General features: G+C 54.9%; 9 protein-coding genes across 9 annotated transcripts; 4 read left to right on the top strand and 5 right to left on the bottom strand.

Moving 5' to 3' along the window:
• Positions 1 to 48: 48 nt before the first annotated feature.
• Positions 49 to 3,603, bottom strand: DICSQDRAFT_46819 (uncharacterized protein; the record flags this gene model as incomplete). Its single annotated transcript, XM_007359796.1, has 13 exons — positions 49 to 907; positions 957 to 1,145; positions 1,196 to 1,371; positions 1,429 to 1,506; positions 1,563 to 1,727; positions 1,782 to 1,898; positions 1,950 to 2,100; positions 2,153 to 2,268; positions 2,322 to 2,387; positions 2,442 to 2,648; positions 2,706 to 3,352; positions 3,410 to 3,488; positions 3,547 to 3,603. The coding sequence occupies 13 exons, from the start codon at positions 3,601 to 3,603 to the stop codon at positions 49 to 51; spliced, it is 2,907 nt and encodes a 968-aa protein (XP_007359858.1).
• A 160-nt stretch (positions 3,604 to 3,763) lies between these two features.
• Positions 3,764 to 8,742, bottom strand: DICSQDRAFT_151391 (uncharacterized protein). The gene is made up of 13 exons (XM_007360409.1): positions 8,605 to 8,742; positions 8,343 to 8,552; positions 8,238 to 8,291; positions 7,901 to 8,185; positions 7,619 to 7,844; positions 6,065 to 6,790; positions 5,873 to 6,012; positions 5,776 to 5,818; positions 5,184 to 5,725; positions 4,515 to 5,117; positions 4,353 to 4,460; positions 4,038 to 4,298; positions 3,764 to 3,985 (listed from the first exon to the last, which is right to left on the bottom strand). Exons 1-13 carry the CDS (start codon positions 8,665 to 8,667, stop codon positions 3,908 to 3,910), a joined length of 3,339 nt encoding a protein of 1,112 aa, XP_007360471.1. The 5' UTR covers positions 8,668 to 8,742; the 3' UTR covers positions 3,764 to 3,907.
• A 139-nt stretch (positions 8,743 to 8,881) lies between these two features.
• On the top strand, positions 8,882 to 10,952 carry DICSQDRAFT_96020 (elongation factor Tu). Its single transcript, XM_007360408.1, has 9 exons — positions 8,882 to 8,983; positions 9,036 to 9,128; positions 9,192 to 9,269; positions 9,329 to 9,535; positions 9,589 to 9,945; positions 9,994 to 10,073; positions 10,127 to 10,211; positions 10,266 to 10,623; positions 10,676 to 10,952. Exons 1-9 carry the CDS (start codon positions 8,923 to 8,925, stop codon positions 10,743 to 10,745), a joined length of 1,389 nt encoding a protein of 462 aa, XP_007360470.1. The 5' UTR covers positions 8,882 to 8,922; the 3' UTR covers positions 10,746 to 10,952.
• Positions 10,953 to 11,090: 138 nt separating this feature from the next.
• DICSQDRAFT_76324 (uncharacterized protein) lies at positions 11,091 to 12,684 on the top strand. Its single transcript, XM_007360407.1, has 8 exons — positions 11,091 to 11,273; positions 11,333 to 11,482; positions 11,539 to 11,582; positions 11,640 to 11,727; positions 11,784 to 11,821; positions 11,878 to 12,280; positions 12,341 to 12,456; positions 12,537 to 12,684. The coding sequence occupies exons 1-6, from the start codon at positions 11,156 to 11,158 to the stop codon at positions 11,932 to 11,934; spliced, it is 495 nt and encodes a 164-aa protein (XP_007360469.1). The 5' UTR covers positions 11,091 to 11,155; the 3' UTR covers positions 11,935 to 12,280; positions 12,341 to 12,456; positions 12,537 to 12,684.
• Positions 12,685 to 12,872: 188 nt separating this feature from the next.
• Positions 12,873 to 14,073, bottom strand: DICSQDRAFT_176732 (acyl-CoA N-acyltransferase). Its single transcript, XM_007360406.1, has 7 exons — positions 13,815 to 14,073; positions 13,703 to 13,767; positions 13,558 to 13,653; positions 13,316 to 13,501; positions 13,140 to 13,261; positions 13,054 to 13,090; positions 12,873 to 13,005 (listed from the first exon to the last, which is right to left on the bottom strand). The coding sequence occupies exons 1-7, from the start codon at positions 13,854 to 13,856 to the stop codon at positions 12,891 to 12,893; spliced, it is 663 nt and encodes a 220-aa protein (XP_007360468.1). The 5' UTR covers positions 13,857 to 14,073; the 3' UTR covers positions 12,873 to 12,890.
• Positions 14,074 to 14,340: 267 nt separating this feature from the next.
• On the top strand, positions 14,341 to 16,532 carry DICSQDRAFT_164852 (RIO1-domain-containing protein; the record flags this gene model as incomplete). The annotated part of the gene is made up of 9 exons (XM_007360405.1): positions 14,341 to 14,403; positions 14,468 to 14,609; positions 14,689 to 14,802; positions 14,864 to 14,918; positions 14,971 to 15,091; positions 15,149 to 15,237; positions 15,290 to 15,484; positions 15,610 to 15,799; positions 15,894 to 16,532. 9 exons carry the CDS (start codon positions 14,341 to 14,343, stop codon positions 16,530 to 16,532), a joined length of 1,608 nt encoding a protein of 535 aa, XP_007360467.1.
• A 2,205-nt stretch (positions 16,533 to 18,737) lies between these two features.
• On the bottom strand, positions 18,738 to 19,735 carry DICSQDRAFT_151386 (uncharacterized protein). The gene is made up of 3 exons (XM_007360404.1): positions 19,016 to 19,735; positions 18,844 to 18,947; positions 18,738 to 18,794 (listed from the first exon to the last, which is right to left on the bottom strand). The coding sequence occupies exons 1-2, from the start codon at positions 19,692 to 19,694 to the stop codon at positions 18,859 to 18,861; spliced, it is 768 nt and encodes a 255-aa protein (XP_007360466.1). The 5' UTR covers positions 19,695 to 19,735; the 3' UTR covers positions 18,738 to 18,794; positions 18,844 to 18,858.
• A 468-nt stretch (positions 19,736 to 20,203) lies between these two features.
• Positions 20,204 to 20,825, bottom strand: DICSQDRAFT_38992 (uncharacterized protein; the record flags this gene model as incomplete). The annotated part of the gene is made up of 3 exons (XM_007359701.1): positions 20,204 to 20,275; positions 20,333 to 20,489; positions 20,542 to 20,825. Coding segments are annotated over 3 exons (513 nt in total), but the record flags the coding sequence as incomplete, so codon positions are not given.
• Positions 20,826 to 22,856: 2,031 nt separating this feature from the next.
• On the top strand, positions 22,857 to 23,865 carry DICSQDRAFT_45986 (uncharacterized protein; the record flags this gene model as incomplete). Its single annotated transcript, XM_007359747.1, has 4 exons — positions 22,857 to 23,338; positions 23,394 to 23,550; positions 23,604 to 23,672; positions 23,740 to 23,865. 4 exons carry the CDS (start codon positions 22,857 to 22,859, stop codon positions 23,863 to 23,865), a joined length of 834 nt encoding a protein of 277 aa, XP_007359809.1.
• Between the last annotated feature and the right edge of the window lie 1,331 nt (positions 23,866 to 25,196).

The following is a 25,196-nucleotide window of genomic DNA, read 5'->3' as shown; positions in this document are numbered from 1 at the left end:
CTCGTACAGCAAAATACAATCTCTTTGAGCTCAATCCCTGTCCATCTCTTACACCTCTGCGGCGAACGAGGGGAAGTTGGCCACAAACGGCTGCATCGCCGTCAAGCGCTGCAAGATCATCCCGGCGGTCGTACCGGCTCCCCGTCTTTTCAGATCCGCCGACAGCCGACGGGCCATGGATGTGACCGATTGTCCCAAGACAAAGCGTTCTTCCCCGCACGTCGTGAGCAGGGCCCATTCCAGATGCAACGCCGCCGTCAGCGACGAGGATATCACGGCCACGAGGAGCTCCACCGTGATCGTTTGCTCCGTGCCGGACATGCCATCCGCTGACGCCACGAGCGAAGGGAGAACCATGTGCAAGAAGATGGGCAGGAGCGGCGGCAAGCGGGGCGAGCGAGGGACCGTGAGCACGAACGTCGCCAGCCGCCGCGGGGCTTCCATGTCGGCCATCGTCGCGGCGAGGAGGAGCTGTGTCCACAGGGCGCCAAGGAATTTCGTGGGGGGACAGAGCAGCAGACAGCGATCGATGTCGAGCGCAGGAGCCCTCCCTGACCGCGCGGCAGAGAGGGCGTTGGCGATCAGCTGGCGTGACTGGCTTGACCATTGGGTCGTCGATGGGTCCATAGGCATCGGGTTTGGTACCTCTGTATGTGTACTATGTCTGAGCAGGAAATGATATATAACACTAGATGACGAACCTTCAGCGGGGAGGCCGAGTGCTTGTCGGGCGGCTTGCCGGACAGGTTTGGGGTCGAAATCTTGGAGATATCTCTTGCTATGCTGCGGGAAGGGATCGGGGAAAAGGCGCAGGACGCTAGGCGCAGATAGCGTCAACACGGTAGGGGGACAGGACGATGAGGTCAGGAGGGTTTTGAGCACTTCGAGATGTACGGGTGCGTTGTAACTTGAGATTCAATGAGAAATGCGCCTACATGCATGTGGAGAAGACGTACCTGCGACGCTGGATGTCCATCAGCAATGAACGAATGACGCCAGCAAGCGTCCAATTTAGCAGAGGTCCTAGGAAATAGGAGATCCCATTGTTGAGCACTTCCTTGTCCATCTTGCGATCCATCGCCTGAGCAATCGCGAAAGAGAATAAAGAAGGAGTGATTTTGAGTAATGTCTTGGGACGTGTTGTTCTAGCACAGCTCAGCTGCAAATGACAAGCGGCGCACAGGAGGCAGCTTACCTCAAGATGGTATCTTCTATACCCTCGCTCCCCGGGTCAAATAGTGCTTTGGTCCATGAGCTGAAGGCGGGCATCTCATCACCCTTGAGATCGCCGGGTCGCAGTTGAAGACCTGCGGTCCGCATATAGTCGGGGTTGATGACCCTCTCTCCTACCTTGAATGACAAAGAAGCAAGCTGCGCAATGCACGCGTCTTGAGGTATGAACACACACGCAACAGCGGGTGTACCTACATTGAACCGCACAATAGTGGTCTCGACGAACAAAACGACATCCCCTAGGTGACTGACGGCTGTCTGAGGGTCGCCTGCCTTTGGGCTTCAGCTTTTCGAGGAAGGTCAAGTAAGACCCATGCCCACGTACCAACAGTCTCGCAATCGTAATCTTCAATGAATGCCAGAGCATGCGCGACCAGATCCGAGATCTTCGCATGCAGAGATAACATGTCAAGTGCCATCTCATGCTTCGAGAGCATCTTGCAGACCAACCCGAGTGACTCTGCATCCAGGTTCTTGGTGGACGTCGTGAAGCGCTATGCGATCATTGAGCCCCGTAACACGAATGCGTGGCGTGATTGGCTTCATACCTTGACAACAACCTCTGCGAACGCAGCATGGCAACATGGATCTTTCCATGCTCTGTAGAGCAGCACCTCGATATCTTCTGGGGTTGCCTCAGGACATAGCTTCGCCTCGAAGTATCCCTGAACAGTGTCAGCCGCCACGTCAGCTGAACGTGTTGGGATACTGCTTACTGGCAAATCAACACCCATTTCTTGTGCTTCCGTAGCGACACGAGGATGGAAGTCGTTCGAGAGGTTAGGGTTTATCGTCGCCACTACCGCTTGCTCGACGACTCCGACTGAGAGCAACTGGTAGAGAAACTCAGATATGAACGAGTGCTGACTGATATGCTCAGCTACAGCATGCAGCAAACTTGTAGAAGGTGAGTGCTCACACTACGGACTTGTCACTTCCGGCGTCCGAACCGCCAGGCTGACCATTGTTGTCTACTTTCTCCAACAAATCGACGCGTTGCAGAACGTGCGGAAGTGCGATTTGCAGCGCTGAATGCTAGATATCGGTTAATCATTCTGTCACGCCTTTATTAAAACAGAATACCTCACCCACTCTGATTCTGAGATCGCCTCTGGGCGGCCAGCTTTGCGGAAGGCAGCGAGCAAATGGGGTAGCTGTAACAGGAGATCAGAATCGGAGTTGACGGCGCCAGTGCATCCGAAACGTACGCGGCCAATTGTGAATGCTCTCCAGATAGCCGATGCTCTTGTTGGCCCAGTTGGGCTGATGCTTTGCGCTAAGCATGTCAATGAGGAGATGATAAGCTGTGCATAGAACATCCAGGGCGCCCATGACGAGCCTCGAAGCAACCCAACGAAGATCGCCACAGCATGTGGTCCATCGCCGGAGCCAAAGTCGCTCGCTCTGCAGAATATCTGCATGGCGAAGGGCTGAGCGATGAGTGCAAGGGATGCACATTTGAAAACACGTACCAGGTGGTTCAAAATTAAGCTGCACGCTACGATATCGGTCTCAGAGCTTGCGCTCAGGACCGTCTCGCCTCTACCGAGTGCGAATTGGAGCGTATGCATCATCTGTGCTTCCCTGGCTTGATTTGGATCATCGGGAACGAGCATACTCAAAGAGAAAGCGAATGTCTCCAGCACTGGGCGCAACTCCGCATGCAAGCGGACGTTTTGCAGTAGATCGTTTGCCTCGGCGAGGTATAACATCGCCTGTGCTGCGGATATCTGAGAGGTGTCGGTCACACAGGACAGAAGTAAGACCAGGAGCTCAGATGCAGATGTCGTTAATTGATGGAAATGGGAGACAGGTAGCATGAATGCTGTGCGCAGGAGCCCCATGGCGTACTGGACTGTGCTCAGCAGGCGTGTAGTTGGTTCGCCGAACGGCACGAGGGACCCCATGGTAGGCATACCAGACGCGTAATGATGGTCGAGGACGACTCTGCATAACATATCCAGCGTTGCAGGGTTATGCAGATTGGCGGACTGGGCTGCCTGGAGGAAGGCCGTGAGGAAGATTGGAAGCGATAATACTCCATCCTGTATAGCTTCTTTCAGGTATCCCTGCAAAGTCGGATCCCCAGGATAGTCACGGAAAAGTACTAGAACTGAGTCTATAAAGAATGAGTCAGCCGCTTAGAACTACGAGACTATAGAGTGTGTTTCTTTACTGCTGATTTCTGTCTCGATGCTATGAGCTGCGTTATGAGAGAGGTTCTTGGAGATGAACAGCTTGCACAGGGCGAGCCACTGGCCACGGAATGCTAAGTATTACCCAGATGTTGACAATCTCGCAGGATTAGCTCACTTTTCGTGCCGTTATACCACTCTGGAAAGCGTTCCTTGTCAGTTCAGCCAGCGACATTCCCTAGACTGCTCGAGACCTTGGTGGTTCCGGCCAAGTAGACGAGCAAATGGGCGTCCAAGATGCGGCACAGCTCTGGGCTTCGGAATCGTATCTCAGCGCTCAGCGCTAGCGCTGGATGTCTATTGGAAGACAAGCTATCCATGTCTGTAGATATATGCATTGGGAACGAATGTGTACAAATAAGCACATGACAATAGTGATGAAGAGGGCCAGCTCCTGGTATCCATCGCAAGGTATGCAAAGTCCGATGCTGTTATGTTACTAGGTTCGCGACACGTAAGGTATTCACTGTCTACTACGATCATACTTTTGCGATAAGCCTCCGGGTTTCTTGAGGCGTGAACCGGAGGATGGTAGAGAGGATTCGCACAAGATGAGGCTAGTAAGGCATGAGCACGAGGGTTCGTGATCACTACAGTGAGCACACTCACCCGCATCTCCTTGTGTTCCAGGAATTGTAGGATGACGTTCCGGAGGTACTCGAAGTTGACTTCCTCATCCGACGATTGGGCGGACGGCGTGCCGGCTCTCTCCGGCGTCTCTCGCGAAGGCAACTCAGATACTGATGATGTTGGCGAGCGCAGCTCGGACGTGCTCTCATTACGAGAGGCCCAGTATCCCACACCTGGCCCTCGCTGCTTCTCGAGCAATGCCACAGACGATTGCACTTTGCGAAGTTCCTCGCGTAGAGTCTGTACGGCGGGAATGAGCGTGCAATCACAACTTAGGGAAGAAAGAACACTCGCCTTGTTCTGGCTGCGGAGCTGTGCTTCTCGGTTCTTGCTCTCGTCGGCGAATTGCTGCAAATTGGCAGTCTTCGCACTGAGCTCTGCGAGTTGGTCCTTAGCCGTAGCCTTCAGATATTGTCAGCTTTAGATAGCGCAGAGGGTAGGTGTAGATGAACGAACCTCAACCTCCGCAGCCTTCTGCAGCTGCGAATGCAAATCGGTGATCTGCATCTGGTACGACCTGATCTCGCTCTTCAACGACTCGATCTCTTTCTCCAAGGCCTGCACGCCCTGGTTCTCCTCGTCCTTGCTCTGCTGTGACGAACTGATCTGAGCTTTGAGCAGTTCCACCTCACGGGCGCGCTCAGTCAAGGTCTTGCTCCAGCGTGCCTCGCCCTCGTCTCGCTCGCGCTCAGCCTCGGCCAATCTCTTGCGTAGGTCGCTCAGCTTTGTCTCATACTTAGACTCAGCAGCAGCGAGTAGGCGAGTGATTTCTTCGGCAGAAGGGCCAGATGATGCCACCTTCATGTCTTGTTCGTGGCGGATGTCAGAAAACTCCTCCTGGAGCAACGCGACTCGATCGTTTGCCTCGCGAAGCTGGAATTGCAACTCGGTGTTCTGGCCTTGTAGGGACTCGAGAAGAGATTGCGACGACTCCAGCTCCGCTTGACGCAGTTGCACCTGGTCGAAAAGTTCATCCTTCTCCCTGGACAATGCTCTGACTGTGCTCTCAAGGTCGGCGATACGCGATTTCTTGTTTTCGATCTCCCTGACATGGGTTGTCTATGAGGAAACACACATATTAGTACAGCCCTGGAACCGAACAACCAATGCTCGCTTTTCTCTTACCTTTGCGGTGATAGCCTCCAGTTCGTACTGCCCTCGTAGGGTGGCAAGCTCCTTCTCGTGTTTCTCCTTCAACGCAGTCACCTCCCTGTCGAACTGCGCTCTCAATCCTTGTACCGCCATCTCCCGCTCCTCGTTCACTTTCTGGATCTCTGCCTGCAGCTTCGCCCTCTCCGCCTTCTCCTTCTCCCGCTCACCCTTTTCCGTCTCCTTCAACGTGTTGACTTCCTTCACAGCATCGTCTCGCTCCTTTTCCGCCTTCACCAGTTTCTGCCTGACCGTCTTCAGCAAAGCAATAGCTTTCGTCCTCTTCTCCTCTTCCTCCTTCGCGTCGTTCTTCGCCTTATTCAGCTCGCTCTGCAGCTTGTCGATCTCCGCTTTCCGCTTCGCAGACTCCTGCTCAGCCTGGGCGGTGGAGCTTTGAGAGGCCTTGAGCAGCTTCTCAGCTTCTTCGACCTGGGCTTTGAGCTGATCGATCTGGTCGATTTGAGACTCGGATTCTAGACGGTGGATATCACGAAGCTCCTCAATGCGTTCGTCCTGGCCTATTATGACACGTGAGCAAACAGTGTACCACGAAAGTCGGTGCACTTACGCGTAAGCTTGCCTGTCAGGCGTCGGATCTCGTCCTGCGCCATCTGGTCCTTGGATTGGCACTTGCGCATGATGGATAAGTAACAAACTTCACTCACCTCTGTCTTGAAGCTCATGTTCTGGAGGAAGTCCCGTAGTGCGTCGACCTCTGTCACACTCTCGACAGAAGTCAACTCGCGCAAGACTCGGTCAGCAGCGAGCTTCTCAGCTTGGAGACGCTTGAATGACGTCGAGACATCTAGGCGGACTGTTAGCCCATCCAGAATGACCACAAAACATCAGGGATGTACCTGTGAATCGTTGTTCTACGAGCTTCAACCTCTTCTGGAGTGCCTCGACATCGACACCGTCCGAAATCTTGCCGTTGGGAGTAGCAGGCCGGGGCGTCTCCGAACGAATCTCCAAGACTTCTTCGACAGAGATAGCAGGCTCCAGAGGCTTGCCGCCGTTGACTACATTCGCAGGAGCTTCGGCAGCTGCATTGCCGTTGGCCGTGCTGAGAGGGTCTTCCGCAAGTGGTTCGTCCGCAAGAAGATCAACAGCAGGGCCTGCCTCGGCGGAGACCTCCACAGGAGCATCTTGAGCATCAGAAGGGACACCAAGCGGACTACCGATATCGGAAGCCTCGGACTCCTCCGCGGGTGGAAATGGCGAGTTCTCCGACACAGGTTGGGCGGGAGTCGAGCTCTCCTGCGTAACAGCACTTGCAGAAATAGCTTCATCAACCTCTACACCGTTCTCTTGCGCTTGCGGCGCCGAGACAACCTCAGCTACGATAGTATCATCCTGTGAACCCGGCGCGGACTCCGCGACGGACGATGGTGGCTCTACTGACGGAGCCAGTGCGCTCGCTTCGACAGGCGGCGGACTATCTTCCTTCGCAGGGGTTGCCTCTTCTCCATCCTTCGAGACAGCAGGCGCGTTTGACGATATTGGAGGAGGTGACGACGAAGTGGTACGGGCCGTAACCGACCCGGCAAGCGGATTCTCGGTGGTCGGCGACTGCAGTGGCGAGTCTGGAAGGGGAGCAGAAGTGGGGGAGAGGGGATTGGGCGGACCTTTCACCACGGGTATGTCTTGGTCCTGAGACGCACTTGGGGTGATGGCAAGGGGATGGTCCGTAGCGGACACCGGGGAAGGCGATGCCCTGGAGGAGGCTGCAGGGGTAGAGCCGCTCGACGTATCTCCACTGGCAAGCTTCGCCCGCAATCGATCCTCTAGTGTCGACCGTCCGGCAGGGCGCGGCCTTTGCGCGGGCGACGCAGCAGGCGACGCAGCAGGTGGGGAGGTAGCAGGCGATTGCGTCTGGCCGACACTGGGACTCGCAGGTCGTTGGGCCGCCAAGGACTTCCTCAAATTGCTCAACGCGGACTCAGCAAGGAGCGAGGAAGACGAAAGGGATGTGCGAATGCCGTCTATCGAGGAGCGTATTGGTGTCTCCTCGCCATTAGCACTCGACGCGTCCTGGGAGTTCCTGGGAGACTGGGCTAAGCTTTCTACGGTTTGCCTCCAGCTGCTGAACATCGCACTAGACAGAGAATATGGATGAAAGGCAAGTCAGAAGCGTCGACGACGTCCCAGGAAGGAGCGAGGTTTAGGACATAGAGTAAGATACATGTCATGGAGAGCCCTGGTCCGGAAGCTTGCAGCCGCTCGTGCCGTCATAAGCGCTTACAGTCGATTGGCAACTTCGCGCAATACCTGGACATATGTAGTGGAATCCAAGTGTATACGAAGCATATGCGCGTCGATACAATACAAGTAGTATACACATCAAGGGGACTCAGAGTCTGCGACAGCGACATCCTTACCCTTTCCATTGATGGCAGGAGGCGCAGGACTACTGGGTGATATCACAGATGGCGGTGGGGTAGACGGTGTTGAGACCTGGCTCGCCAGGCCACCAGCTAGTTGCCATGCAGGTATAGAGGGTTTTCCGGGAAGGATGGGTGTTGATGGACCTGTGGATATCCCTGGTCCCCGACTGAGGAGAAGTGCCTTCAGAGACTTGAGCTCTTGCTGCAGCTCCGCGAGGGATTGATTGTGGCTCTCCTTGTTCTTTTCAATCATCTGCAAGAATGTGTGTCATTGAACGCGCACAAGGGAGTGTAAATCCGGAAACTCACCTTAGGCAGCATTTCGCGCACATTGTTCACTTCTTCACGGATTTCGCGCATCTCGTCTCTTGTCCTAGCCTCGCCGTCTCGCATGTCTTTAACCACGCTGTCCACTTCTTTTGTGACCTTGGCAACTTTCTCGTTCTGCTCCTCCACAGCAGCACGGACGGCGGTCGTTTCGGCCTGAATCTCCTTCAGCAGGGCCTCTGCGGCGTCGAACTGCGCAGTCATTGCGTCCTTGTCCTGTTCATATGCGGTTGCTGAAGGAGGTTTGAGATGTGGGGAGACGTATTTCTGCGATGTGGATGTCACTACAAGAAAGCATTATGTAACGGATGAGGCTCACTCGGAATAGCGCCGCTGCACCGTATGCAATTGTACCAGATACAACAGCCGTGATCTGACGGCATTATATTAGGGCGGATACTACCAAAATATGGAGCAGACTCACAAAGTAATCTCTCCAGTCCCATTGAGGTGGTAGCGGTTGAATGGCATTATAGGGCATAGGTCCGTAGGTGGGACTATACGCACTTGGGCCATACGCTTGTGGTGCTGTATGGTTTGCTGCAGCCTGCCTCATAGCTTCCTCTATCTCGGGTCCAGTCAACCCTTTGGCTTCTAGAAACTGGACGCGTTGAGCGAGGGGAGCGGCCTGAGCCTAGTGACTATGTTCAGCCAGGACCGCGAGACTGAGCATGCAGATTAGTCACCTTTGGATCGACGAGGAACGAGACCGCGTTGCGTATGAGCTCTTGTCTATCTGGTGTCGCCATGGCTGAGGAGACCAAGGAACCAGACGGAGTAGGTTACAGTATACAGACCAAGGTGAGGCTGGGTGTTCATGCGCGCCGGCAACCGTACAGTCCGAGACCGAGACCAGCGGGATTGTGGCACTTTGGGCGCCTGTTGCGGAGGGAGCCGTGCCGGTGCTCCGAGGAAGCGACCGGCCAAGAATTTTGGGAGGTGTGCGCTAGCACCGCGGCGTCAGTCACGTCTGTGCTACTTGCATCCCTCCACTCGTCCTCGTCATGTTCAAGGCGCAGCTCCCCGCTACCAGGGTCATCGCCCGCCGTCTCTACAGCTCGCGTGGTGTGTATCTGGCTATCGATATACTCGTACGGCTCTTATTGACATGTGACAGCGACGCAATCCCTGTACAGCTGTGCGAGGGGTTCGGTCAGGTCCCCTGCCCCCGCAGCCTCGTCACTCTGCAGGCCAGTTGGGCGAAGCCTGGGTGATTTTATCATTCGAATCTTGTAGAGACTTGGTGTGATCTGACTGTTATAACCCTATTCAGTCTTTGCTCGCGGGTACGCTGAGCCTGCCTCGTCCAAGTTCTCGCGTGCGAAGCCCCATTTGAACATTGGTACTATCGGTACGTAGCTAAGGAGCATCTATATGAGTTCAAGTCAACTACATCTCATCTTCATACAGGCCACGTTGACCATGGCAAGACCACACTGACCGCCGCTATCACTAAGGTCCTTTCGGAGAAGGGTGCCGCGAGCTTCACCGACTATTCCCAAATCGACAAGGCACCTGAGGAGAAGGCCCGCGGTATCACCATCAACTCTGCGCATGTTGAGTATGAGAGTGATACCCGTCACTACGGCCACATTGACTGTCCCGGTCACGCTGATTGTGAGTCTCCCGTTTTGACGTGTAACCTTCTTGCCTCGTCTAACTCCCCGCAGACATCAAGAACATGATTACTGGTGCCGCGCAGATGGATGGCGCTATCATTGTCGTGTCAGCGACCGACGGTCAGATGCCTCAAACTCGTGAGCACCTGCTGCTCGCTCGCCAGGTTGGCATCAAGAAACTCGTCGTCTTCATTAACAAGGTCGACATGATCGCCGACAAGGAGATGCTTGAGCTCGTCGACATGGAGATGCGAGACCTTCTCTCGACGTACAACTTCGACGGCGAGAACACCCCCATCATCCTGGGTTCTGCCCTTGCCGCTCTTGAGGGTCGCGACCCTGCCATTGGTGCTGACAAGATCAACGAGCTTATCAAGGCTTGTGACGAGTGGCTTGAGATTCCTCCTCGTACGTAAGCTCGTTTGTTTTGACGAAGATTTACTGAGTATGTTTTAGGTGACCTCGAAAAGCCCTTCCTGCTCCCTGTTGAGGACGTCTTCTCCATCTCTGGTCGTGGTACCGTTGCTACTGGCCGTGTAAGTGTCCTTTCGCAATGGGGTCTCAGCGTCATTGCTCACCGTGAGAATAGGTGGAGCGTGGTGTCATCAACAAGGGTGATGAAGTCGAGATCCTGGGCTTCGGCACAAAGATCAAGTCGGTCCTCACCGGGATTGGTGCGTCAGACGCCCGCTTCCCCTGCTGTACCATGTCTAACTGAATTGCATTAGAGGCATTCCACAAGGAGCTTGATCGTGGTGAGGCTGGCGACAACATGGGTGCTTTGCTCCGCGGTATCAAGCGTGAGCAGATCAAGCGCGGTCACGTCATCGTTGCGCCCGGCTCGATAAAGGCGGTGAAGAAGTTTCAGGCTCAAATTTACGTCCTCACGAAGGACGAGGGTGGCCGTTACACGCCCTTCATGGCCAACTACACGCCTCAGCTCTTCATCCGCACTGCGGATATCAGCACGCGGTTGTCGTGGCCAGAGGACACCGCTGATGCTGAGGAGAAGATGGTTATGCCCGGTGACAACGTGGAGATGGTTTGCACACTGCACCATGACGTAGCGGGTGAGGTTGGTTCTCGGTAAGTCACTTCCCCTATTCCGGGATATAATGATGGAGCTAATACGACTCAGTTTCACGCTTCGTGAGGGTGGCAAGACCATTGGCACGGGTATCATCACCAAAATTCTTGAGTATGCATGAGCGGATCAGAGGATCCTTTGCGTCATCACCGTCATATATACTTCCGTCGTTAATGCATGTGCTTGTAATATCTTGCTCCCCACTCATCGCAAAAGGAGACCTCGAGCTCGCACACTCGCCCCTCACCGTAGCCACTGTACCTTAGCCACCCATGTCCCTCACAATGCTCACATAGATGCTAGCGCAATCTCATATACTCATATGGATGAAACTACGTATGCAGTCTGAACGGTACGGCGACGGCGAGACGAAATGCCTTGACGTAACGGCGCAACCATATGAGGGAAGCGCGAGTCGTGGACCGAGACTTTTTGAACGGAGTTCCGTCTCCCCCCTCGCTTCGCCACCTCTCTTCCTTCTCTCCGTGCTCGCGTCTTGGCTAGAAAGTTGTCCTAACAAGACATCGCATAATGTTCTCTGCTGTTCGTCAAGCTTCGCGTTCCGGTTCGTACGCTCTGCGCGCGGTGCGCACGGCGACCTCTGCTGCGCGCCTCGGTCGCCCGACGACGTTCGTCCGCACGCTCATCAGTGAGTTCAGTTCACACCGCTCCTTGTAGGCTCGGGCGAGCTTGCTGACGTGCGCATAGCGAAGAAGTACACTGAAGACCATGAGGCGGTTGTCTATGATGACCAGACCCAAATCGGTACCGTGTCCATCACGGATTATGCCCAGTCAAGTCTCGGAGACGTCGTGTATGTTGAGCTCCCACAAGAGGGTTCTGAGATCTCCCAAGGTGGTACGTGTCATACATGAATTGTGCTCGTCTTGTCGCCGAACTGCGAACTCGCGCAGATCAAATTGGTGCGGTGGAGAGCGTGAAGGCGGCCTCGGATATTGTGAGCCCAATTCATCATCATCGCTTGGGGCACTACGTGCTTATACGAATGACGCAGTTCGCGCCAGTATCCGGAACGGTCCAGGAAGTCAATGCCACCCTCAATGACCAGCCTGGGCTGCTGAACAAGTCCCCTGAGGAGAAGGGTACGTGCCGTGTCTTCTCCATGGCCTGTGCCTGGTTGTAATAAACATGCTCTTAGGCTGGCTGTGCAAAGTCAAGCTATCGAATCCCTCTGAGGTGCGTGCTGATTCAGACTCTGTGATTGAGGTATTTGGTATTGACGCTTAAAACAGCTGGAGAAGCTGATGACGGAAGAGGAGTACAAGAAACATTGCGAGTCGGATCACTGAAGAGACGGCCATCCATTGACTTTCATAAATAATGAGGCGGGCAGTAGTGGCTTGGGTCTCGCAGCCTCAACGCTGCCAGGCAGTGGGCTAGGTCGAGGGAAGATTTGCGTAGTGATACTAGACCACCTTAGGACGCGTGCTTCAACGCAGATAATGAACGAATGATCATGCATGCTATCCCTCCTTGAACGTGTTTCATATTCGTACAATTCTCAAGAGCAAGTTGGATGGATTGCAATCGGCGCCGATGCAACGAACGACAGCAACAGGATAGGTCTAGTGTTCGGGCTTCTCGCCACGTGCCTCCATGCGAGCCTTGGCTTCCTGCAATGCCCAGGCCTGGATGCTGCATAGGGAAGCGAATGTTAATATACGACGTGGGTGGATGTCCTATAGCGCAACGCACCTGGTATCGGGTTTGTAGTAGAGCAACACCGCCGCCAAACCCATTGTGCCATACATGCCTAGATACCAAACGTTCTCCCAAGCCTCCTTCTTGCGCTTCTGTCCAGCTGGTAGTGGCTATGTGTCGTGTTTCATGGAGGACAAATGAAACAAGAGGTGAGAGGGGAGGCGAAACGAGCACGGTCAACTAAATGTACCTTCTCAGCAAAGAGGTAGCCAGTAGGCTCGTTGTATTGGGGGCCATGCCCGTGTGACGCGTACCGTCGGCAGCCAGGCAGGTTGCGGGATGAGCAGATCCGCCGTTGCAGCGTTCGTAGTGACGACGGTGAAGGCATGAATGAAAGGTGTGGTAGCAAGTAGTCGGTCTCCCCCAACGCAAGCGTTCACTTTGGGCGCCCATCTCCCTCTTGGTATGGGTTAGGGTTCCCAAATATGGCTGTACTCATCCACGTCTGCACGTACTTACATAGGCATCGAAGTTGAGACGACTCAGAAAACTTGATGGCTACCATAAGATATGCATAGGGTATAGATGCTCCATTAAAAATATGCTACAAATCCTTTGATAATATCTCATAATCTATATGAGGCCTGTCTTCCTCTGTGGTGTTCTCCTGACCTTCGAGCTCGCATTCGTCGTCCGGAGAACAAGGATCTAGGATGAACCTACTATGATGTCAGAGAGTGGAAAAGCACAAAAATAAGCTCACTGACCCTAGCTTGGCATACATATGACGGGCTGATTCGTTCTCTGCGGCAAAGTTCAATACGCCATACTGGAGGTGTCACGGAGATTGTACCTTTTAGGACAGTCAACATGATCTTCTGCATGCGCCAATGCTTCCCAATCATGGCCAGTTTCTCCACTATGAAGCGACCAATACCACGACGTCTGAAGGCATCCGCGACTTGTAGCTCATAGCTAACCCACAGCTGTGATGAACTCTTCCCTTTCCAGGACATGATGACCCCTTACCAGTAGAGCAGATCTTCATCATCTTCATGTTCAAAACGGAAGTGCGCAAATGCAATTATCTCTGGATCCTTCTCTCCCGCCTGCGGGTTGGCATCTTCACGTAACAAAAGGATATGTCTAGAATGGCGGTGGAAAAGCTCCTTCTTCTTTTCAGTGGGGTTCCAGCCAAACGAGGACGGTACCGTCCTGTAGAAGTGGCCATAGCATCAGCTAAGCATTGATACACAGGCACAGTAACGCACATTTCTCTCATATTTGCCTCCCACAGAGCCCAGATAGCGTCCCGGATGGTATCGTCGGAAGCTAAGGTGGAACCATGGTCGACGCGTACTGTGAACCTGCACGGTACTGAGTAGTTTCAGTGCGGGGACGGATTGTACCACTTACTCGTTGGTCCCGAGGGTCACCTTTCCTGTTAAACCAGCCACAGAGGCGATCTTTTCGGGAGACGCCTGTCATATGGTGAGCTGGCGCAACATGGGCGTACTTGTGGACATACTTTGTTGGCAGCCTTTACACGTCTGGAACTCGAAATCGCCATGCGTCAGGTCGCTCAATCGGAAGTTCAACTGTCAAAGGAAGGCTTGAGTGCGACGAGAGTGTCCGCCGGCCGCGTCCGAACTGCGGGAGACTCGGGCCAACGCTACGATGCTGTCTTATAACCGGGTCTCTGTATTCCGAGCTCTCTCGCTCCTTGGAGAGCGATTGTCAACTAAGGACAGCTAAGGCGACTACTAAGCGTCGTCGCAAGTTGCAGCGCTATTAGTGGAGCATGGGGTTGGAAGCAGGTAAGCGCTTAGTCATGAACGAAAGGTTTTCAGTCACATGATCCTTCACAGCTTCTCTATAACCTCCACAGGTCAGTTCTACTTTACCTCGGGATACCACTGAATGGCTAGATGTACTAATATCAGTGATTTAAACTGTTGTTATAGGCACGTTAGAGGAGGGCAGACCGTGCCATAGCATCTTGTCACTTTTTGCACTAGTCCCCAATCGGAGCCCTCTTTCGTAGTGCCTCCACCATGAAACTCGATGCCACAGACCTCCGATATGTCACTTCTGACGAGTTCAGAGTGCTTACGGCCGTACGTTGACCTGGAACCAGTACCAAATCCGGTGACATGAACTGAGCAGGCGTTATGAGAACAGGTTGAAATGGGGTCGAAGAACCACGAGACCGTCCCGACAGTGCTGATCGTGAAGATATCTGGTTTGCGGAACGGGGGCGTTAACAAAATCCTTGGCTCTCTCGCCAAGAGAAATCTTGTTTCGAGGATACAGAACGCTAAATGTAGGTCATACAGGCATATATCGCTTGACCCTACTTGCCTGCCGGTCCTTGCTCTTACTGATCCTCGATCTACTCACAGACGATGGGTATCGCCTCACCTACGGCGGATATGATTATCTAGCTATGCGTGCAATGTCTAAGCGCGACACCGTGTACTCCATTGGGAACCAGATCGGTGTCGGCAAGGAATCTGGTATAGTATCATCCGCCCGACAAGCCTTTCCACCAGTCCGTTGAGAAAATTTTATCTCCAGATATATACATTGTCGCCGACAAGGACGGCAACGAGCTAGTCCTCAAACTTCATAGGTCGGTGTCATCCGCATGGCCGTGCACTCGCATCTTGCTCAACATTTTGTAGACTGGGCCGTATTTCCTTCCGAGCGATTAAGGCAAAAAGAGATTACATGGGTAAACGGAAATCGGCGTCTTGGATGTACATGTCCCGTCTCGCCGCGGAGAAGGAGTACGCCTTCATGAAGGTGCGTAAGCCAGCCTCAGGCCAGCTGAGAACATCTGTGACCTCATGGCGTCGATAGGTCCTGTACGAGCACAATTTCCCAGTCCCAAGACCTGTCGACCAAGCAAGACACTGCATCCTCATGGAGTTCATCGACGCATATCCCTTGTAGGCGACGCCTCAAACTTACCATATCAATCGGCGTGCTGACCCATTCCAGACGTCAAATAGCGGACGTCCCGTCCCCGGGTGCGCTCTACTCAAAGCTGATGGACATGATCGTCCGCTTCGCCCGCGCCGGGCTCATCCACGGCGACTTCAACGAGTTCAACATCCTCATCCGGCGCGCCTCGGGCGAGCCCGTCGTCATCGACTTCCCGCAGATGGTCAGCACGTCGCACCAGAACGCGGAATGGTGCGTGCATCCCGCTGACGCTGACGTGCCGCCTCGCCCCGCCGGTCTCCAGCGGCGATGCGGGCAGGGGTCGCTTGCGGCGAGCATCCGCGTTTCCTTTCGTGCTAAATTGCGGCGCGTTGCAGGTACTTCAACCGTGACGTGGAGTGCATCCGGCGGTTCTTCAGGCGGCGGTTCCGCTACGAGAGCAGTATCTATCCCCGTTTCCGCGCGGTCAAGTCCGAGAAGGGCGACGATGGCTCGGAGGAATGGCACCTCGACCTCGTGGTGTGCGCGAGCGGGTACGACAAGGGGGAACATAAGGTGTTGGAAGAAGTACGTCTGGTCGCGCAATTCGCCCCAGCGCATCCTGGGTGTTGACGAGTCGCGGCATGATCCGAAATGCTGACATGTTCTCGACGGTATGTAGTACATGGACAACATGCTGCGTGAGAAGGCAGACGCAGGATCGGACGAGGAAGAGGCCGAAGGGAGCGGCGAAGGGGACGAGGACGAGGACGATGAAGAAGGGGAAGATGAAGAGGAGTTCAGCGAAGACGAAGATGGACACGTTCTAGATCGCGTCGAACGCCGAGGCAGAGGCAGTCGCGACGAGGAAGCGGGGAACTCAGGCCCCGAAGGCGGAGATGCGCTACGCGTTCATGAATCTGGAGAACCACAACCACGGGATACTTCGGTGCATGTGCGCACACATCCCGAAGGAGACGTGCATGGTGTACCGAACGCTTCTGATGGGGACGAGGAAGCCGACGGGGATGGCCCATCTTCCCGCGCAGATTCACCGCGATCTTCGGCACCCCGCTCGCCTTCGCCCTCTCTCGCGGACCGTACGGCTGCGATGTCTCTGCAGTCTTCGCACAAGGCTTCGGCATCTGGCGCGAAGGACATCTCAGAGAAGGTTCAGACTGAGGTCGCGAAACGGCGTGCTCGGAACCAGCGCAAGTACCATTCTAAGAAGGGCGCGCAGAGCCAGGGCGGCCGGCCCCGGGGAAGCAAGAGGAAGCAAGACACAAAAATCAAGTTGGACGGCGGTGGGTTCTGGGACTAGCTACGGAGATACGGCGGAGTTAGGGCCTAGAACGTCCAAGAGCATGTCATGTAACCTTACCATACACAATGTTGTATCTTAGCGTTTCTGTCGTGTAGGTACTGGATTGATTGTTACTGTTCGGTGCAATGCGGTGCCAAAGCGAGGAAAGCCTCTCTATCTTCTGGCATTCTGCTCGGAATTTGGTGGCGACGATCGACATGCGGACCACACCTCGATAACGAAGAAAAGTCTCATAGCCCCGCGGAGTGCTCGCGGACCGACGAGTGGAGGTATATTGCCCGAGCACTGTCGAATGCGCATATATGAACCCTGGAGCCTGCAACGAACACTGTAGTGTCAATGACCGCTATGGGTAGTCCTAGTGTCACTATTATGAGCCTGTCAGGCAACTGCCGGGTGCATTGCGCCTGCGAGCGGGGAGTGACGTTGCAGGTAGAGAGGTCCCAGTGCCTGGTGGACCGCAACAGGGGAGACTATGAACGGCCACACGGCAGCGACAAGTGAAGTCGGGAATGTACCTGCCTGAGAATGCATCAATTTACTCGATTTCGTCGCATGGACTGTCGCGCTCTCGCCAGCGAGCGGCATCTTGCACGTTTTAGTCCCAATCAAGCCCAAGGGACTTGTACATTGGGACCGGGGTTGGCGATGTAACAAAAGAGCTCCGCTCGGTATCCCCGTCGTCTGTGAGATTGAACTGACGTATGGTTCGGACATCCCGGAGCGGGCGATTGGGGGATAGGTCGAGCGGACTTTGAAAACAGAGGCGCAATGAACCCAATGGAAGGAGTTGAATGACCAGGCCACTGGAAGGACGCCGTACGGATATGGTGACGCTGGCGCGTAGCCACGGGTAGGGAGTCGTTGTCGTGAAGAGATGAGAACTGAAGGTGACCAGGACGGGGGGCACATTAATGTGCTTGACAAGGATCGTCAGGCCGGGAGCCTATCCCGAGCCCCAGAGCTCAGCAGATCGTGAAGATTCCAGAATCTGGCGCCGCTTTTCTCAAGAGCGGGAACGAGAACACACCGGATCTCACCCCCCTGCCGGGTTCATAGTCCGCAGATCGAGAGCCATGCTTGAGAAGTCCTCCCAGATTTGTGACATGGATCAGATCCTGCCACCCGCCACGGCATTTCTGCAACCGAACAGCATCTCTAGATCGGCCCGCACCCCAGCGGGGGCCGAGATCGATGAAGGGCTGTTGGTCCATGATAGACCGGCCCGAGACATGTAACCACAACATATCGTTTGCTCTCACCACCTGCTGGTTGTGCGTCATACTACGGTATTGAGGCAATTGATCCGTACCCACGCTAGAATTCAGACAAGTATCCCAGGCCGTTTTGGGACCCATGCAGTGTTGGTGACGAGGCATCGCGGGATTCGTATCACGGCGGAGACACCTGATAGGCTCCCTATACTACAAAGCAGGGAAGCAGGGCGGAGTTCATGCAATTGGTCTGACGCAATGGTGCACAAACTATCAGACACCAACGGGGGCATCTACGAAATGATCCTCGCAGAGGCCACAACCAGGAAGCAGGTGCGCCCAGCCAAAGCGGTGTGCTTGTGTGTCGATCCATAATGCCCCTTGATTTCAACCATGGTGCCCAATTCGCAACGGCAAGGCCAACGTACCTTATGCCGGAGTATTTCTCGAGATGTGTAGCGTCCACGCAAGAGACAGTAGCAGCCACTCGAATTATCATCAAGCGCAATCCTCCCGGGAGCAGATCGCGCGTACTTGGAGTGCCCTCGCAACCGGACCAATAGTATTGAACATGTGTGTAGAGGCCACACAGAACGCGCAGGAGCATGTCCGTACGGGAGCGCGGACAATTTCAGTTTCGGACGCTCCGCGTGCTTCAACCCATATTCTAGCAGAAGCGCGTGTGTTATACTCGACAAAGGCACGCGAGCACTTGGCGTCAGAACGGGCCTAGAGGAGATGGGAATGCTTCATACGCACGAACGCGTCACACAATGACGCAGGGTCCCATAACATCGAGTGTCCATGTAGATGGAGGCTATATCTGCGCTTAGGGAACCAAACCGAAGTTCCATGAGACACGTTGCACGCAGAGCGAATATGAAGGTGTTTTCCGTAGCTTAATGTTGGTGCGCTCCACCTCATCTTGCCATCGTCGAAATCTTCCGTGTCGACCGGTCGCCCATCTTGGCCAATCTGGACGCTAGGCATGAGGGGTTAAATGAGGGAGCTAGTGCGCACAACAAAGCAGCATATACAGTACAATCTGCGGCTTACATTAGCAGATGAGCATGATCAGAATGCGTGTTACGCACCGATGGTCTAAGTGTTCATGCATTTGGGTCGTCAACCACCTCGAACTTGTGTTTGATTCGAGGTGCGACCCCCGTCATTCCCTTCCCACTGCCTGTAACTCCAACTGAATGCACCGACGCAAGTAATAAGTAGCAGCCTATTATGCGAACCACGAAGGCGGCATGCACATACCTCTCCCGAGGGGGTTATCTGGTGTCTTGAAGATGCTGCTCCCCGCAACGCCCGCTATGTGGATGCCCTTCTTCTCCGACTTCTTCGCAAACTTTTGCCAGGACATCTGCTTCTCCTGCTGCTCCTTCGCTTTCGCCGCGCGCACCTCCAGCTTCTTCTCGTTCTTCTTCTTCTTCTTCTCCTTCTCCTCGTCCTCGACCTTCGCCAGCTTCCGCTTGCTCCCCGCGCTCGCGGCGCCCATCGACGCGCTCGCGGTGTAGTTCCCGGGCAGGGGCTTGATCTGGCTCGCGCTCACGAGCTCCGTGTTGTTGTACACCTTGAACACGACCGAGTACTGCCTATTGTCCGCGGACCCGCCCACCGACGCGATGCGCGCGGGGTACCACTGGCCGTCCCCTGAGTACTTCGCGAGGCACTCGTCCCCCGCTGCCCACGCTTTCGACGAGGACGCGCCCGAAGCGGCGGCAGCGGCAGCGGCATGGGCCTTCTTCGACGCTTCGGAGGGTTTAGACGAGGAGGCGGTGGCTTCGTGCTGGGCGAGCGCGGCCTGCGTGAGCTCGATGAGCTCCTTGAGCTCTGAGCGGAGGGAGATGAGTTCGCTGTTGTCGGGATCTGCGGAGAGGGCGAGCTCGACTTGCGAGAGCTGCACTTGGTATGTCTCAAGATCGGCTTTGTCCATTGCGGCGAGATATGGTATGTAAGAAGTCTAGGGATACGGGCAGCGGGGGCAGACGCGGGCAGGCGACGGGTGAGGACGAAGGGGTCACCCGGCGCTTGGTGCCGACCCACCTGCGGGCGTGGGAACGCGCGATTTAACTCGCTGCAGTACTTACAGTACAATCGACGCAGATACGTTCGACGGGAGTCTTGCTTGTCTGGAATTATCTTCTTTCAAGGCACCCCATTTATCTGCTCAACATACCTCAAGGTAACAACAGGGTTGGGCCCACTAATATCGACGAATGCGTCTTGAAAGATAGTGCACAACCGCGACAACATGATGCTATTACTACTACTCGAATGCACATTCTGCAACCAAAGAAATCAACAGCCAAGTCTCACTATCCCGACGAATCTAGCGGGTGCCAATCAGCAATAGGATGACCGGCACTGAGTGAGTTTGTCCTCCAGATCTTTATTCTATGAGATGCTGCTTAGCGTCCTGCAATTGAACAAGCTACCCCGACTTACAGCACGTTCGATCTCGAGAATCTTCAGCTTCTGCTCAACGCCGTCGTGATGCAATCCAGAGACCATGCTCTGGCATATTGTCAGCACTGATGTCCACGGAAGCGGAAGGGAGCAGCTGCTGCTCACCTTTGCTGTCTTGGCGTTAAGTCCGCGATATGGGTCGAGCTTCTCCGGAGGGACCGGCGCCAGCGAGTAGCTAGCTAACTGATCATGAAGACGGTCGATGTGCGCTTCGAGACTGGCGGTATAGATGGTTCGCCTATGAGGTGCCCCCATCGTCGAGCTGAAGTAGGAGTAAGCATCTACTCGTCTGCCTCTCCTGTGTATGGACATACATCTCCTGAGGAGTGAACAGAATCTTTTCGAGGGCGTGATTCCACATCTTTCGCCGCTTGCCGGCGGTGTTCTTTTTGTTGTACAGGCGCGCATATGGGTGCGCGATCTGTCCCCGGGCGGTGAAGCTGGTCGCGTCCAAGCACGCGGGTTCCGACAACCTACGCGTCTGGCGTCTCGAGAGCGCGCTTGAGGACGGTCCAGCGTCCGATGGTAGTGCAGGAAAGCTGTAGGGAGGCATGGCCGACGCATCCGGCGTGTACATGGATTGAGGGCTTGATCCCTCGTAGGGAGACGCGCTCGACGACGTAGGGGAAGGGGTGAACATGTCTCGACCACGATATTCAGAGTCGCTATGAGCCATCGTAGGAGTGACGTGGTAGGGTACACCCGAGTTGCCGCCGGTATATAGTTCGAGGTGCGTAGGTGGCAACATCGCCGGAAGGCCGGCGGCGTCGAGAGATGTGATCGAATATGCGGTATTCGAATCGCCGGGATGGTAGCGTGCAGCAGACTCCATGGTTGTTGGCAAGTGGCAGATGGACGCGGGCTGCTTGGATTGTACACGCGTGGCTGCTTATAACCGCAGCATATGGAGGGCACGGGGGGTAGGGTCGGCTGCCGAGACGGAGGAGGGAGATGCGTGAAGATTGGAGATCTCACACTGCGGGTAACTTCTCTTCGCAGCAGGTGTTTCTCGGGAAAAGAAGGTCGATCTCTGCGACTGCACTCCTCGTACTCTCCAGTCAGGCGATTGGACCCCGGGGGACATTTGGGGTGTAATCAAACCAAGGCCTGCTTCGGGGAATTGCATGCACATAGCAGCCGCACGCTAGCCTTCCCGCCGTACGTCGCCGCTGTGCCGACATTCTGACGTTTGTGTTTGATCCTAGGCAAAGCTAATCTCGTAGAACGACTTCCCGTTTTGTAGTGTCCCAGTGGTTCGGTCACGAAGTCTCATTGGGCGACCTGACTAGTGGGAGTTCCCTGTCAACATGAACCCCGCCAATTATGCATGACATGAGATACCTGACCGGCCTCCATGAGCCTCATTGCGAATCTGAAAGGGGAGGGTCTGAGGCGGTGAGCTTGTCTTGTTTCTTATCCGCGGGGGTACAGTGGGCAGTGGGACATGTTGGGGAGGGACTAACGGTGATGTAAACGAGATCTCGCGCGTCGATCTCCGCGGCATCGAGAAAGGGCGGAGGACAGGCGCCCATCGCTCTGTCAACATCCATAGACTCGCAAATTCAATTGACTCCCCAGTTGTTTTTGCGAGCCCCGAATCGAGCAGTTACGCCGCTCGCATCGGGATGGGGCCCGCCGTGGCGCGTCCCGAGAAGCTTCAGTACCATTCCTGGTGAGCTTCTTGCGTCTGCTCTCCCTCTCTCCCGCACGGTCTGATAAATGAACCAGAGTCGGTACTTTGCGACAACCCGGTGCACCATGCGGCCGAAAAATTGCGCAGCCCAGTCATACGTGGTACTGAGAGGACCCTGTCGCATGACGGCACTAGGGCGACCCTGGCGTCCGCTCCAGGGATTCGTCTCTGTATGACAAACTGGGTGACATAGCGGTACGATTTGCTCGCCACGCCGTCTAAGCCAACTATCACCGTCCAGAAGAACTGCTAGAAGCACGCGCGGCCTACTCGGCGGTACGTTGCGGACCCGGTCGAAGACTAGGTCGCTGAGTGCCGCCGGACGAGTTCTACGAAATAAGGATGTCGCTGGCCGTCTACAAACAGGGCACGGCATGGAAGATGCGGCGTATCCCAACTCAGAATGTCGGACAGATATGGTGAAGAGTGGATTCCGGGGCGTGCAGCACCCCGAAACTGAAGGTGCGGTAGCCGTGCACGCAGCCCAAACGCCGCATCTCAGATGCACTTCATGCGGCCACATCGAATCCCAGATCTCTCCAATCTATCCACCTATCGCCATCGAACTCTCCCCCTTTTCCGCCGATCTTATATACCCTCCCCGTGTGCGTGTACCGGTCTAGCGAGCAACCTACAACGTTGTATACTCGGTCATAGTCGCTACCTCCAAGCCCACTCTCAACACACCATGCAGCAATACGCCTCTTCACAAGCACACTTCCTCTCGTCGCAGGTGCGTCTCCGTGCTTGGTCTTATTCCATCACAGCATCTGAACATCGCGATAGGGCCAGTACTCCTCTCCCGAGTATGCGTCATCTGCAGAGCCCCTCGCGTCTAGTAGCAACGCGTCTCCGTATGGCAACAACGCGTCCCCATATAGCAACGAGTCCCCTCCTTGGGCGCATTGCTATTCCTACATGCCGCAGGACTATACGATGTGGCCAGTAAATACGGCTCAGTACGAGTCTGGGTGCTCAGAGCTTCCCCTCTACGCGCCCATGCCCCTCAACGGTCCTGCATATCCTCGTCTGCTCTCTAACATCGAGGACGATGCTTCTAACACCTCTGGCACTACGTCCTTCGCCTCTCACGAGTCGGATGCAGCAATTCCCGAAGCAAAGCCTTATGCCGCGACGGATGAAGAGAACCCGCTGGATGTCTACCTCGACGCCCCTCAGATTCTCTTCCCGACGCCCTCGGAGCTCCTTTCCGATCTGAATACGCGGTCTGAGAGCGGCGGGGGTGCTGCACAAGTCGACGCCCAGGAAAAATCTCGGTCTACGTCGATGTCATCATCCTCTGGTCCATCGCTTGCGAAGAGGAAGAGGGAATCTCGCGAAAAGCCTGAGAATCTCAACCAACGCAAGGCTTATTTCCGCGCCGTGTCCGAGAACGTGGGCTTCACGATCACTGACCCGTAGGTGGCGCATGTTGTACTATACCCATATTTGTGGCTGACATCGCGAAAACAGGGACACCATCACTTCTCACGACAAGAAGCGCAGTTACCTAGAGTGTCTGGAAGAGTACGTTCAGTGGCTCCATGAGCAGATCCGGCTCGTAGGTCACGAGCCGGTGCCCCTCGAACGCATCTCTACCTATCGCGGCCTTCGCAATAATTCCCTAAGGGTAAGCCTGTATTTTGGCTGCGCCTCGCCGACAACAGCTCAATTGTCTCTTAGACAATGTTGGTGCACATGCAAACCACCATCCGGGATCGGAATGTACAAAAGCAGCGGGCTGAGGAACGGGTACGTTTACGTTGAGCTCCAAACTTCTGTTCTCTTCCGCTAATCAGCTCTTCTGGACTTCTCGCAGTTCCTGGAGCTAGAGAGCGCGCTGATGATGCGCACGGCCGCGGAGGAGTCACTGCAGTTCCGGCGGCATTCAATTGCCATCGGCGCGGCCATCCCTTCTAGCATTGCCCCCGGATTCATGGGATAGCTCTGCTACACCGCGCTTGGTATATGATAGGTGCCGTCGCGTCTTGCTGTATTCCGTTTAGCATATAGCTATATCGATTGTGACCCCGCCCTAATGCAATTCTTCGGTACCCAGTATTACGTTTATTATATTCTATGTATTGCATTGCAACATGTTCAGCCATACGTAGCTGTACTACTTAGCTCACTAAAGTGGATGCAAATATGTGACGTGCTCCCCGGGCAGGTCTCACGGGTACGCATTGGGATAATGGCATGCTATAGACATTCAATTGAGCACCACGATATAGCGTTATCGACCGTTCATCTGGACTGGCGAGACGATCTTTGTTTTTGGTTATCGTACCGTTAGAAGGTCAGTCGTTCTGGACGCTCCTTGGCTTGGCAATATGCCGCCATAAGTCGGAACTCAATATCACAGTACAACTGCGTCAGCTAGCAGAAGACCGACGTCTGGAACGCAATATGTTTCGCGGTGTCGGCCCCGCATGTCTGACCAACGGCCATGTCTAGTTAGATCGCAGCAAACCGTATGCACCACACACAACCCATGCCAGCGTAGTTCTGGAATGTGTGTTGCATGAGGCGACTCGGTGCACTGGCACGGTCCAAGACCAGCGTGGCATCCCCGAAGCCACAAGAGGCCAGAGTTTGTGGTTCTCGGGTGGCCCCGTTACGTCTTTAGAGATAGGGTTGAACCCGCGACGACCGAACAGCGCTTCTCGGACGTCGTCGCAGTAACTCCGCAGGGCCATTGAATCGCCCGCGCAGACGACGTGGATCGTCGGGCCAAGGGCCGCATAGAACAGTGGTACAGGACCCGTAGCTGGTTCCCTGCCGGGGTGCGCTCCTGTCGGCGATAAGCCCACGGAGCTCGGATGCTTGCTTAGCTCGGGCGACGGTGTGCACAGACGATTCAGCCAAGGCAGGTAGTAGGAAACCATGGTATTTGTGGACACAGGAGTCAGCCTTCGAGTACCGCAGAGGAAGCTTCATGTATGCAGTCCGTACGCGCCTGTTTACCGAACTATTAGCAGACAAAAAGAGGACCGCGTACCGCGGGAGGTTTGCGCACCCGAATTGGCCCCGGAACGCTCAGCTGCCAGAGCTCTTGCTTATCGTCGAGGTACCCGAAGTAGTCAGGGCAGGATCGCGCCGTACCGGATGAAGAGTAGGCTGCTGTAACACCCATTGCGAAACCTCTGGGAACTCAAAACCACCTGTGCGCGATTGTATGGACACCTCGTAAGCCAGATAGAGATGCCGCAGGTCAGGAGGCGGTGATGATCATGAGCCGCAACAACCCTACGCAACAGAAATGCGCAGTGGCTG

The sequence above is a fragment of the Dichomitus squalens genome (assembly GCF_000275845.1).
Source record: "Dichomitus squalens LYAD-421 SS1 unplaced genomic scaffold DICSQscaffold_1, whole genome shotgun sequence".
NCBI lineage: Eukaryota > Fungi > Basidiomycota > Agaricomycetes > Polyporales > Polyporaceae > Dichomitus > Dichomitus squalens.
This window is presented reverse-complemented; position numbering and strand designations above follow the sequence as displayed.